The 14,266-nt window shown below is 44.1% G+C and overlaps 1 protein-coding gene across 2 annotated transcripts in view; it reads right to left on the reverse strand.

Annotated features, from left to right (window-relative positions):
• Positions 1-14,266, reverse strand: part of LOC135205593 (uncharacterized) — a 514,233-nt gene that overhangs the window by 353,255 nt on the left and 146,712 nt on the right. For both annotated transcript variants that reach the window (XM_064236362.1, XM_064236363.1), the window contains exon 4: positions 5,165-5,366. In XM_064236362.1, the coding sequence (XP_064092432.1) occupies positions 5,165-5,366 (202 nt within the window). The remainder of the gene's footprint in view (positions 1-5,164; positions 5,367-14,266) is intronic.

A 14,266-nucleotide genomic window follows, 5' to 3' on the forward strand; every position in this document is an offset into this window, starting at 1 on the left:
AGAGAGAGAGAGAGAGAGAGAGAGAAACACAATCGTCCTAGGATAAAGAGAGAATATAAAATCAGGGAAAAGAGAGAGAGATAAAATCAGGAAAAGAGAGAGAGAGAGAGAGAGAGATGAGAGAGAGAGGAGATCCGGAGATTATGTGAGAGAGAGAGAGAGAGAGAGAGAGAGAGAGAGAGAGAGAAATTACGATCGTCTAATATCTCCACCTCCGCAAATTGCAGCAAGTTAAAAGGGTATTATCTTAACGATAATACTCGTATAACTCCGTACAGCTATGAACAACCGAACGAGAACTTGTTGCTAATGCGATCGACTCCTATAACAACATCACTTTATTGTATTGATCAGCGTGTGACAGTAATCGAATCCGATAGCAACATCCGTTATTGTATTCATCCGCGTGGGACGGTAATTACTGTAATTCATGTTATAAATGCAGCTGAAGCTAATAAGGCAAAATTACGTTCATCAGCAACCTGGACAGAAGTCCCGAGCTTTTGTAATGAATTCCAACGCAGCCGTGGTAAAAGAAACTAATAGCATGAAAGAGCTCATACCTTGTTTTCACACAGACAAAGGATTAATAACGTATATAAAGTGTAAGGTTTTCGTAATACCTATGAAAACGAGTGAAAAACGAACGGAATCCTAAATTTAAACGACATCTAACCCGAGGGAAAAAACTAGCTTCCAATGAGACGTATCAGTCAAATTTTGGTCTTAAATTACATCGTAAGACGAACAGTATGACTTCGTTACATAAGTTAAGTATCCAGATATTCATTAAATATGCTAACTAAGGACAAAAACATTAGCCGAGACCAAGTGATATGGTTGAATCTGAAGCCAAGGAGAAAAAAAAAAAAAAAAAAAAATAGACTAGCCGGCATCCTTGTCTGTCTAAACCACACCACCTTACAATAGTGCTGTTTGACGACAAGCTAGTGTAATTGTAATTTAATTGAAAAGTAATAAAATAATATTTAAAGGTAATTAAATTAACTTTATTAGGCCTAATATTAATTTCAGTTGTCATTGTAATTTGATAATACGACTGGTAAATAACTTTGTAACTGGTAATTGACATAAGCTCAATGTAAATACTGACGGCAATAGTCTGTTAAACATATGAAGACGTCATACATACAATTCCTTATATCTGACATCTGATTATATGCCCAAGATAGATACCTCATTGACTATATTAAATGTCAACATAGTTGAAGACACGTCTCCTTTAAGACGTTGTACAAACTTGGCATAAGTGAGAGTGTTGTTACGTTAGTCATTTTAGTCAATCGGAGAGAATGAGATGGATACGGCGACGCAAACCCGTATTCGTCATCCGCTGATTCCAGCGTGAATGACTGCCGAGTTTAGTGTTTATACTACGCCAATTATGATGATACACATAATACAATTATAATGCTTTAGTCGGACAGAACTCCGATCTTCATTCTGTTCGATTACATTCAATATTAATTATCCTCAGATCGGATTCTCTCGTTTTCGTTTTAATTACACCTGTATTGAATTATCCGAAGTCAAGAATGCCTTAAGCCTACAGCGTTAGCACCGATATGTTGTACAGCGAATACTTTAGGTTAGGCTAGGCTACTGAATATGCATACGATTATATCATCGTGAACACTAGGCTAACCGTAGTTAATTTTATTCGATTTCTCTTCATACTGAATATCGTAAGTCAATATGCATTGAACGGAGAATTAGTTGATATTAACAATTATCGTATCGTATACGTAGAGGGAAGTAACCTTAAAGACGAAGGAGCATATCTGAAAAACCAACCCTGGCCTAAAGCCTCTGATGCAAGGAACTCGAAGCAGGAAAAAGCCTAAAGATGCTCTAAGGACACTGTGCCTCTAAAAACTACTACTTTTAATAGAAAACCGACCCGAAGAAGCCTGCACTTCTCTTCCTAAACTAAACACTATGAAGCCTATTATCTCTACTCGTTTATATCTGACCTAAGATTTTATTATCCTGAGAACTTACACATCGAGGGAAGGGGAATCTGCTGCCAACACTGCCTGCTCCGCGCCAGGGGGGGACGGCAGATCCTGCCCTGTGGGCTTGCGGATCCCCATAACCCCCAGCACCGGTTAGGGCTGATTCTTGAACAGGCAGGGGAGCTGGAAAAGAACGATTAGTAATTTCAGTATCCCTATTGCTCGATCTATCCTCACATAATCTTGACATAAAATCGGTAACAGAGATGTCATCGAGGGAAGGGGAATCTGCTGCCAACACTGCCTGCTCCGCGCCAGGGGGGACGGCGGATCCTGCCCTGTGGGCTTGCGGATCCCCATAACCCCCAGCACCGGTTAGGGCTGATTCTGGAACAGGCAGGGGAGCTGGAAAAGAACAATTAGTAATTTCAGTATCTCTATTGCTCGATCTATCCTCACATAATCTTGACATAAAATCGGTAACAGATGTCATACTCGATGTCAGCGTACTCTCAATTCTCTTAAAGAGCACTGTCTCTAAGTCTTTATCTTGATCTACGTTAGTCTCTTCCTGCCTACAGTTACTTCTTAATACGAGACCTTTCCTATGTTTGAGATACCCTAACATCTGGTCCAAAGACCACTCCTGACATTCCAAACATCTGGTCTTTACATTATATTGAACAGGCCTACAATTTACGCATAAGGAAAGACTATCGTGTCATAGGGTACTCATCCTTTTCTTGCATTGTTGGCAAAGACGATACGTTGTTGAACTTCCGCTCGTCGTTTTCTGTGATGTCGTGGCCGAGGATGCAGTAGTCGTTGTCGTAGCCTGTGTTGTTTCTTCCTTTGCAGAATCAATGTCTAATGACAAGGTATTAAGAGCAATCCAACCATAATCCAAAGGGATGCGTAATTCGTCACCAAAATCAATCAAATTAAAGGTGCAAATGAAGGCCGGGCAAGACCAAAAAGGAGTTCGCTGTGGATACATCTGTACTCCACCGCGAACGATAAGTGATTGACATGAGAGGGCAGGTGTGACCGGCCCGTGAGGCAGGGCTACTAGCGGTGGGCTGGTAACTAGGTAACGAGGGTGTTTGCCAGGAGATTGGCAACACTGATCGTTTATTTTAACCAAAGATTTGGTAAATTTTTAATAAATGATGGTTCGGGCTGGTAAGTGACCAGGGCTAGTTCAGGTGTTCAGGGGGTGTATTGCAATATAAAATTTATTTTGTCTTTTTTTGATTTTTAAATTTCTTTTTACTTTTTTAAACTTTACGTAATTTCAATTTCTTCACCGCCGAATGGATGCCAGTCCGTTTACGGAATTTTTCGAACCACCCACGAGAAGCCTTGAACTCTGGGGTTGCCGTTGATGTCCCTTCTCCGCCGTCGTCTTCGGCTTGGGCAATCAAATCGCCGAAAATAGCGCTCGCCCTCTGGCAGATTGCCGTCTCGGTTATCGTATCGCCATCGATTTCTTTGTCCTCGATCCATACAAGTAGCAGCCTTTCCATTTCATTATGCACATGGCTCCTCTTGTTGGACAAAATAGTCATGCCCTTGGAAGGTGTAGCCGCTTTGATGGCTTCCTTCTGCTTAAGGATGGTGCCTATCATCGACAGATTTCGGCCGTATTCCTTAGCAATCACACTCAACAGCAAGCCAGCTTCATACTTTTTTATTATCTCCATTTTTGTCTCCATAAAAAGCATTCTCTTCTTTCTGTGAACTTCAGCAACTTTCTTGGGACCCATGACTATATGTACTGTACATAATTAAGTTACGTATGTAGTACGTATACTAATTAGGTTCTCACAACACAATAAAGTAGCACAACGAAATCACTAACGAATTTACGATACTAAACGAAATCGTTGGACCGAACGAATGCCGCATGCGTACGATAAAGCTTCGGGTGCGAAGTGGCCGAGCGAAGGCACGCCACCACGTAAGATGCATGATGGGAGGGATGCTGTCCAATAGGAGAGAAGGATCTCATGGCTTGGCTAGCATCAGGAACCAATGGGAGAGCAGGAGGATGGTGGCGAGTCTACTAGAACTAGATGGCGGCGCAAGTTTCAAAATTGTTATCGGGCGAATCTTGGACTTTCAGAAACCTTTCGTAGCTTGAAAACTTTTCGTATGTAGAGCAGTAAAAATTTTCGTGTCAGCTTTTGTATCTCGAGTTTTTCGTAAGTTGAGCCTTTCGTATCTCGAGTTTTTCGTAAGTTGAGCCTTTCGTATCTCAAGGTACCACTGTATAGGGATACTCTTATCAAGATTAAATGTAACCATTTTGCAATGAGAGCTAAGACACAAGTGAACACTTGTGGAATGGTCAAAAGCCTGAAGCACAGCAAGTTGTGATCCCTAAAACCCATGAATATGGGGGGCCAACTATATTAAAAAAAGTAAGAAAAGATCCCACCAGAAAAAACGAGTTTAACGACAGTCAGGCAAACAGCTCATGCAAACATGTCTGCATCGCATGACGGCCAAAAGCAAAACTGGAATGTTTACATCCAAGCAGGCAGCTATTCCTGCCTACCGGACAGTAGTTACTGCCTAACCACCTTGTTCATGAGAATACCTATTTTCCAGCTTTGCCTAAGGTAATTCCTAATGTAAAGGACTGATGGTTTGTATATTGTGTAGGAACAATTTAAGATGTATTGGGCCTGCACTACTCAATGAAACTGAGACAGGGAGGCTTTGGCAGAGGGGAAACAAAAGGAGATTTTAAAAGGGTGTGATTCTCATACAAAGATCCAAGGCTGAAACGCAATGGGAAGATCAGATTTCAAATGAGGATCCTGGAGAGTGATGTGACAGCAGCAGCTTGCAAACAGAGATCTCAAATACTGAGGTCTGAACATTACTTTGTGGGAACTCACTGGCAAGAAAAGTAAATATAAATCAAGGCATTCTGGCAAAAAGTGCACAAGAGAAAATTAGACCCCATACTGGGAAAATCAGATATGAAAATTTTTATGGTGATGAAAATGTTATACATAATTTACACTACTGTAATTACTATGAATGAATATATATTTGTTATAGAACCTTTTCCAGTAAATACCAACCGTGCATTATTTTTAACAATAGTAGTATAGTATGTAATAACGTAAGGTCAATAGTATCATTAAACATGCATAAAAAAAAGAGAATAATCTTACCCCATCCCTCTCCAGTGACTTCAGATTCTCATAATAAGAAGGATCAGTTATAAGCACAATAGTCTGGAATTTATCTTTGTCATGAAGCTCACTGTTATATACTTTCCCTGATATACTTTTCTTCTGATAAGTGCTTCCAGACGTTCTCTTGATCTTATGTAAGTCGTGATGAACAATGGCAGGCACCATTCTGATTTGACTCCTGAAGAAAATGGAAAATAAAGCTGCTAAAATCCTTTGTGCAGTGTTAAGAATGAAATAAAGCAATTTACGAAAACACACAAAACGGGATATTCAACTGGAAATTTGAGAAAGTTAAAAGCTCAACAGGACGAAAACTTCAAAAGGTTCAAACTATTGCACACAAAAGTGACTACCCTCCATGTCACAAAAGGTTCATAATTACTTATAAAAAAAATGGCAGTAGGGGTAGGTGTAGGTTTGCATCAATGATAGGTACAGTACCAATATCTATAACTTTTTACTACGTATAAACAAAACCTTTGTTCTTTAAAAGCAAGGTTTATCATTTGAGAAAAGTTGCAATTTTAAATAGTATAGCTAATTTCAAAAGTATTAATCTTTATTTTTCCTAATATACACACCTGAAGTTCTTTACATAGGGGTCGCAACCTAGAATGGACATCCAAACTTATTGACAAGGTAGTACATTTACAAATGAAAGAAATGGTGCTATCTGTTTTGTATACAAGTAATAGTCATCAACATAATTCAAGTTCTCAAGTTCCTTTAATTCTAGTTGAGACAATTTAAACTCTTCTATTGCAAATGTGTATTTCTTATATGGCACATGTTTGTTGAAATGGTATTCAGTGAAAAGGTGTGGGTCTTGATTTGGTATAACTAACTTACATGATGTTGCAAAAGACTTGATATTCTTAAATTTCAGTTGGGTGGTGACATTAGGACAAGTGACTGTGGCTATAACAGTATCTAATGAAAATACAAAAATGTCTTAATTCACTATAGTTGCTTCAAATGACTTATTAAATAACTGTGTAGACACATCCTTTTCTTGATATTGTTTTAAAATCAACTCTTGGATACAGGGATGACCATTAGTAGTCTTATATATATGTTATCAATATCACATATATACTCTTTTTCCTTCAAAATTACACAATCATTGAATTGTTCATCAGTTAAAAAGGCTAACATTAATCCACGTTCTTCCATTGCAAAATGAGTACTTAGGCCCTCTCTAATAATAATCTGATTTTCAATATACATAGGAAAGGGATATACAGAAACTAGCACATTTGAAATTTTTGTATTGAAAAGTAGAACTAAAATAATTCTGTCATGGATTACTTTGGCACTTTTCAAATTATAGTACATGAAAATATCTTCTACTAAAGGTGTGCAAGCAATGCTTCTCAATTATATAAAATTTAGTAATGTATTGCTTTCTAATTCTTTTGGAGTGATTAGTCTTGGGCTCAAAATACCTTTGTAACCAAGTAAAACAGCATTGAGCATGTTTTTATGTTCTTGTAACATCACTTCACTTTCCAGTGCAAAGGTATTTAAAAACTATATTTTCTATCTTATTGAGTTCTTTTGTTACATTCTGATTTACTTGCTTTATGGAAACTTTTGATTTTTCTATTTGTTCTGCATTTTGATTGTGAGAGGCAATCACTTTTTCTGGGCTCAGCCTGTGTCGCCCAGTGAAATACGTTCCTTTAGCACTTATTTCTAAGGTAAAATATTGCTATAATACCAGAGAAAAGCTAAATTGGAAATGCCAGATTATTCTGGCTCGCTCACCTTTAGTATAAGGTGTCAGTATGGCTTCTGGGGCGAGTGAAACCACTACCACAGGTCCTTTTCCATTTAGCCTCTTCTTTCTTCAAAAAACCTCAACTAGAGAGGAGCCGACCTAAGGCTCACTACCCGCTACCGCTACGGCTAGCGCCTCTGACGTCATTCCTTTGATAGCACGACCACGCTGCACACGCGTTTTTCTTTGCTGTGTTGTGTTCTCGCTTTGGAACCCTTTTATTACCATCATGGAACGTCAAGCTGCTACTGCATCCAAGTTAAGTACCGCTATTAATAGTTGATACTATTTAGGGGCTGCCCTTGGCACATTTAACCGAATTATTTAGGTTTTTATGAGTCGGCAGCCCATGCGGCGCCGGCCCCGCACCACCATAGCGGCTCGCTCCTTTGTGTTACCTTGTTTCGTGTCCCAAGCGGTTTCCTATACCATGTAGACTCGACTATTACCTAGCAGTATCTTTTAATGCTTACCAGTGATACATTTATTGACGTTTTTAGTTACTACACGGGGGAATTTATCCGAGCATGTGTTCGCGCTTCATAGCCTGTCGGCAACCTACTGACTCAGTTTTCATGCATGCATGTTTCTTGTTGGTTAGGCTACCTTTGTTAGGCACCTCTGTATGGACCCTGGTCCTCTCCTCAGTCCTCGCACACCCTGGCCGCCTGTCCCGCGTTTATTCGTCACGACACTAGGCTAGCTGCTCAGAGTTTCCAGGTCTTGACCACCCTTCTTGGGTGGTTCAGCTTAGTTCCTCCAGGACGTATCTCTTTCTCTCTGCCTCATTTTATTTCCTTTCCCCCCGTGTGTGTTAGTTTATTAATTTATTTCCATGTCTGTGAGACGGCTCCAGTTGGCCTATAGGCCTTCTTACCGCCTGGCCTTCTTCACCAAGGGTGTGTTCACACCCGGCCGTGAGAGGTCCAGGCGACCGCGTAGTAGCCACCCCGCTCCTGTACTCCTCCCCCTCCCTCCATATCCCCCACCTAGGTGGGATGATGTCTCGCTCATGCTGTCGCCAGCAGCCGATCTGAGTCCCCTTCGGAGGATGGGAGGAGGTACCCACATGGACTCTTGGTGCGCGGGTTCTCTACCCTACTGCTCTCACCCCAGAGTGGAGGGGGGGAGGAGGAGGGGGGGGGGGGGGGGGGGAGCTCTGCTCGCCCTAGCCTCGGCCGGCCACCAGGCTCGGGGGAGCTCGGCTCTCTGGGTCTATACCCGTCTTTAGTCACCCCCTCCTACCCGCTCCGGCGGGCACAGGATCCCGGCATAGCCGGACCCCCCTTGAGGATGGTGACTAACTAGAGGCTCCGGCCTCATAGCGGGGTTCTTATATGTATTGCATGTATATCTTTAATCTTATATATCTGCTTTAGTTTAAGTACGGAGCCACCACGCTCCTCCGGGAGGTACTCCCTCCCTTTAGCTTAAGTTATTACAGCGGAGTTACCAAGCTCTGCCTCCTTACCCGGTCTCTACCATCTCTACACCCGGTACCTGCTCGGATACTCCTTACTCCGGCGTATGGTAGTAGTAGCTACCCTGAGTTCAGTATTTTCTGTTCTCTGGCATCACCACAAACACTGTTAACTACTTACTGCTAGCTCTACCGGACTCTTCGGCATGGTACATGGCAAAGAGAAGGCCGAGACTGGAACATAATTTCTACAACACCAGAACACTCCGGTGTTATGGTATATCAACCACGGACATAGTCCGGAAGGTTATCAATGGTACTCATGTATCATTCTATTTACAGGCCACCCATTGTATGGAGACCAGCTGCAACGCCGTCCTACAATATCCCTGTGGGCACGATGTCTGCCGGACCCACGCCACCTGCGCGGTCCACCTCGACGGGTCAGTAGTGTGGCACCACTAGAACTGTGTCACCTGCTACAATCTCGTGGAACGAGTCTCCTCTGAGGTAGGTGACTCTCCAGAGTATACATGATATACAATGAGGACCAATGTAATATATGTCATTGATATGCAGTTTAAGTTAAGTTGCAATGTAATACGAGTTAAGTTTAAGTTTTAACACTAACCCTTCTCTTACAGGGAGCTCAGTCGGTCCGGGACGCTGCTCTCTCCACCCTCAAGGTATGGGTGGGGGGATTTGGACGTAATGTAGCCAAGGCCCAGCCCTACATTCTTTCACAAGAGATGGCTACGCTTATCTTCCCAGGAGGGAAGAACACTGGCTACGTAGACCCCGAAGTGGCAGCTCCCCTGATCGCTTCGATTCAGGAAGCTGTTTCCCAGCCCCCAGAGGAGGCGTCAGTGCAGGAGGTTACAGAAGAAGTCGCGGCACCGGATCTCGACCTTGAGCCCATGACGGTGGACGGCGTGGGCAACGATAAGATTGCTAGTGAGGCAGGTTTTGTAGGTGCTCAAGGCCTCCCCTTGAGCACATCTAAGAGCTTCTTCTCCTTCTTCTTCTACCTCCTTCCAGGGATTCTCCGACGGATTTCTGTCGGTCCGATCGAAATCTACTTCGGCGATCCCTAAAGTCAAGGGCAAGCAGGACTCTAAATCGCTGCCAAAGTCCCTACTAAGAAAGTCAGGTACCAGCCAAGTCCATAAAGCCCTGGCTCACCATCCCGGAGCGGACAAGATTAAGCACGAGTCTCTCTCCAAAGGGTCGAAGACTAAGTCTTCTAAGGAAAGAGCTCACTCTTTCTCCGCTGACCCTGTGGTATCCACCTCCAAAGGAGTGAGATCCAAGGTACCCAAGGAGAAGGCAGAGCCCTCCTCCTTTGACCAGGAGACCTTTACCTCCAATATAATGCAACAAATGGGCAATATGGTCAGAAACTTGGTGCAAACCAAGTTTCAAGAGATACTTGCCCATATATCCACCTCTCTAGATGCTTCGGAACAGTCTATCCAAGCCATCTCGGATAGGCTGGTGACACAGGAGAATATTGTTGCAGGTCTCCAGCAAGGCGTAGTGTCGGGGCTTCAGCAAGCCGGTCAAGCAGCCCAAGGCTCGCTAATGCCGGACTCTTCCACTCTCCCTCCCTTTCACCCGAGCAACCCATGGAGAGTGGCCTCCTATGCACCTTTCATGAACGGAATGCTTGCGATTGAGGGCTGCGGGACTCGAAGGATTGAGGACTTCGAGTTCCACCCGGAAGGGTTACAAGCCCCTTTCATAGGCTATGTCCGCCTCACGGAATCTGCCTTGATAAGAGATGATAAGGTCCTAAAAGAGACAGTTATCCTCTCTCGGGACCAAGCACAACAAGCTTGGATCCGTAACCTGGAAGAATGGCAGTGTGTAAGCACTAAGGTTACAGCATTCAGAAGTCCTTTCACGATCTTTACTGTGGACGAGGAGACTCCTATCCCGTTCACATCTAAAGTAGCAGAACTCACTCTGCAAGCAGCAATGAGAGATGAGCCTATGCCACAGCTCCGGGAGACAGAACCGACCTCTCTCCTACTCCCCGGAACAGATGACTTCTGGGTAGATCTCCCAGCCACCTTCTCGGTTGGGAAACTAAAACCGGACTGCGCCATCTCACTGTTTAGTGAGAGATTACCCAGGCTGTCTGATGGTCTCATCCAGACAGAATTCGATGCTAGGACGCGACTTGGGAAATCCCTCAACTCGCTAGTCATGACAGAAGCAGCGGCTCTTATCTATGCACAGGAGCCGTTGTTCAAGATCATCACTAAGTCACTATTGTCGATGATGCAATGTGACTTGTATGATTTTGTTGTGGCTAGGAGAAATTGTAGGAAGCATGTACTGTCGGAATCCACGATCCGTCATGAACCCAACAAGCTTCTGGCCTCATCAATATGGGGCCCTGACCTCTTTCCGGCCTCAGCAGTGAACGAGGTGCAACATGAGGCGGCAAGGTTCAATCAAAGTTTAAGAGTTCGGTGGTGACTGGTCTCCAAGAGGGAACCGGAGTCTTCCGCATCGAACACTAGATCTAAGAAGAAGCCTAGGAATTTCCAGCCCCTCCAGGCTCCTCAACAACAAACTTTGGTCCAAGCAGTTCCGGTTCCCCAACCATCAATCTCTAAGGCCCAACCACAACAGCAGTTCGTGCTGTTGACACAGCCACAACAGGCGCAGGCTTCAACCTCTTTCGCTGTCTCCCCAGCCTTCAACCCAACATTTGAAAACCAAGCATTTCAGGCCTTCAATAGGTTCGGCAGGGGTAGCAGGGCTAGAGGCGCCTTTCGTCAGCGAGGTGGCGGAAGGGCGGCCAGCAAGGGCAGGGGTTCACGCAGAGGGCGAGGAGGTCGCCCCTCAGCAACCCAATGAGAATCTCCAGGTAGGAGGGAGGCTGTACCTCTTTCGTCAACGTTGGAGGTTCAGCAATTGGGCCCAAAGTATTGTGTCCAAAGGTCTGGGCTGGAGTTGGATCCAAGGTCCACCCCCACCCAACACCTTCTATCAAGAACCAACAGCAGAATTGATAGAGTATTCCCAAGATCTCCTTCAAAAAGGAGTAGTGTCAAGAGTCGAACATTTAAAATTTCAAGGTCGTTTGTTTAGCGTGCCAAAGAAAGACTCAGACAAACGAAGAATAATCTTAGACTTGTCCCGTCTAAACTTATTCATTCACTGCGACAAGTTCCGGATGCTAACTATTTCGCAGGTGCGGACCTTACTTCCCCATGGGGCCATCACCACCTCTATAGATCTTACAGATGCCTACTATCATATCCCGATAGCAAGACACTTCCGCCCGTTCCTAGGATTCAACTTAGGAAACCAAGCCTACTCCTTCAAGGTAATGCCATTTGGGCTTGACATAGCCCCCAGGGTATTTACAAAGTTGGTGGAAACAGTGGTCCAGGAACTAAGATCTCAGGGAATCATGGTAGTAGCCTATCTGGACGATTGGCTCGTGTGGGCCACAAGCATCGAAGCTTGCCGCAAAGCAACCGCCACAGTCATCCGCTTTCTGGAATATCTAGGATTCCAGATAAACAGGACAAAGTCCCGGCTAACACCGGCGTCCTGTTTCCAGTGGCTGGGAATTCGATGGGATTTGGATTCGCATACTCTATCAATCCCTCTGTTGAAAAGGAGAGAAATAGCCAAGGCAACCAGACAATTTCTCAAGTGCAAACAGACGTCCCGGAGGAACCAAGAAAGGATCTTAGGTTCTCTCCAATTCGCTTCAGTGACGGATGTTCTGCTGAAAGCCAAACTAAAAGATATAAACCGGGTTTGGCGTTCAAAAGCGAACAAAAGATCCCGGGACAGGCTAGCTCCGATCCCGGCGATCTTACGGAAGCGTCTCCGTCCCTGGACGCAAGTCAAGATTTTGTCAAAGACAATTCCACTGCAATTCCCTCCGCCAGCCTTAGTGATCCACACAGATGCATCACTAACCGGTTGGGGAGGTTACTCCCAGTACAAAAAGGTACAGGGAACATGGTCCCTTCCATTCCGCCAGCTTCATATCAATGTACTAGAAGCTATGGCAGTGTTCCTCACCCTGAAAAAACTTCATCCAGCCAAGAAATCTCACATCAAGTTGGTGCTCGACAGTGCAGTGGTAGTACACTGCATCAACAGGGGAGGTTCCAAGTCAAGCCACGTGAACCATGTCATGATAGCCATTTTTTCAATAGCAGGCAAGAACAAGTGGCACCTATCGGCCACTCACCTAGCGGGAGTAAGGAACGTGGTGGCGGATGCGCTATCACGTTCGGTCCCACTAGAGTCGGAATGGTCCCTGGACAAGGAGTCATTCAGTTGGGTCTGTCAGCTAGTACCGGGGCTTCAGGTAGATCTCTTCGCCACCGAGTCGAACCACAAACTCCCTTGTTATGTGGCCCCCAACCTGGACCCTCTGGCTTATGCCACGGACGCGTTGGCTATAGATTGGAATCAGTGGAAAAAGATTTATCTCTTTCCTCCAGTGAATCTTCTCCTGAAAGTCCTGAACAAACTCAGGGCGTTCAAGGGTCACATTGCTCTGATAGCCCCCAATTGGCCCAAGAGCAATTGGTTCCCTCTTCTTCTGGAGTTGGGTCTCCGCCCTCAACGGATTCCCAACCCCAGACTATCACAGCTAGTGCAAACGCGGACTGTGTTCGCTTCCTCAGGAATTCAGAAAGCCCTAACTTTATGGACTTCATAAAGTTTGCAGCACAGAGGGATGCTGATATCGATCCTCAGAACATCATGTTCTTAGAATCTGATAAACATGAATCAACCTTGCGTCAATATGATTCAGCAGTTAAAAAACTGGCTGCATTCCTCAGGGACTCTAATGCACAAACCATGACCACGAATCTCGCAATATCCTTTTTCAGATCATTATTTGAAAAAGGTTTGGCAGCTAGTACCATTACTACTACCAAATCAGCTCTTAAAAAGATTTTCCTATTCGGATTCAAAATAGATTTAACAGATTCATACTTTACATCTATCCCCAGAGCTTGTGCCAGACTCAGACCTACTGAGAGGCCCAAGTCTGTGTCATGGTTCTTAAATGATGTACTTAAATTAGCCTCGGACACTAATAGTAGCTCCTGTGACTATCTATCCCTCCTGAGGAAAACACTGTTCCTCATAAGTTTGGCCTCAGGAGCCAGAATATCTGAACTGTTGGCTTTATCTAGAGACCCAGGTCATGTAGAGTTTCTCCCTTCAGGAGAAGTTACTTTCTCCAGATCGCCAATTTCTTGCAAAAAATGAGGATCCAATAGATAGGTGGGCCCCCTGGAAGATTGTCCCGCTTCCACAGGACCCATCTTTATGTCCAGTCACTTCATTGAAAGCATATTTAGACAGGACTGCCCTGATATTTTCTGGACCTCTGTTCATTAGAGAAAAAGGTGGCACTATTTCTCTAAAAGGAATTAGACAACAAATTTTATATTTTATTAAACAAGCCAACCCGCAGTCCTTCCCACGGGTACATGATATTAGGGCAATAGCTACCTCAATTAATTATTTCCAACATATGAAATTTGAAGATCTGAAGAAGTACACAGGCTGGAAATCTCTGACAGTATTCAAACGCCATTATCTCAAGTCCTTAGAAGCCCTTAAATTCCCAGCAGTGGCAGCGGGAAACAGTTTCCCCTGACACAGCTGGGGTTAGTAGTAAGTAGTCCAACTTATGTCTCTCTTTTGCCTTCTCCTTCCTACCGGCCTCGCTAGCATTCTTGCCTTAGCCCAGTTACGTCACAGTCATACTGGTCCTTGGATGTAATATATTGTACATATTGACTACTTTATAACTGCCTTTCATCTTAATGTTGTTATTGCGATGATTTGATATTTTGTCTAGTATTAAGATTGTATTGCC

This window comes from Macrobrachium nipponense, chromosome 24 (genome assembly GCF_015104395.2).
Source record: "Macrobrachium nipponense isolate FS-2020 chromosome 24, ASM1510439v2, whole genome shotgun sequence".
In the NCBI taxonomy this organism is placed as follows: domain Eukaryota; kingdom Metazoa; phylum Arthropoda; class Malacostraca; order Decapoda; family Palaemonidae; genus Macrobrachium; species Macrobrachium nipponense.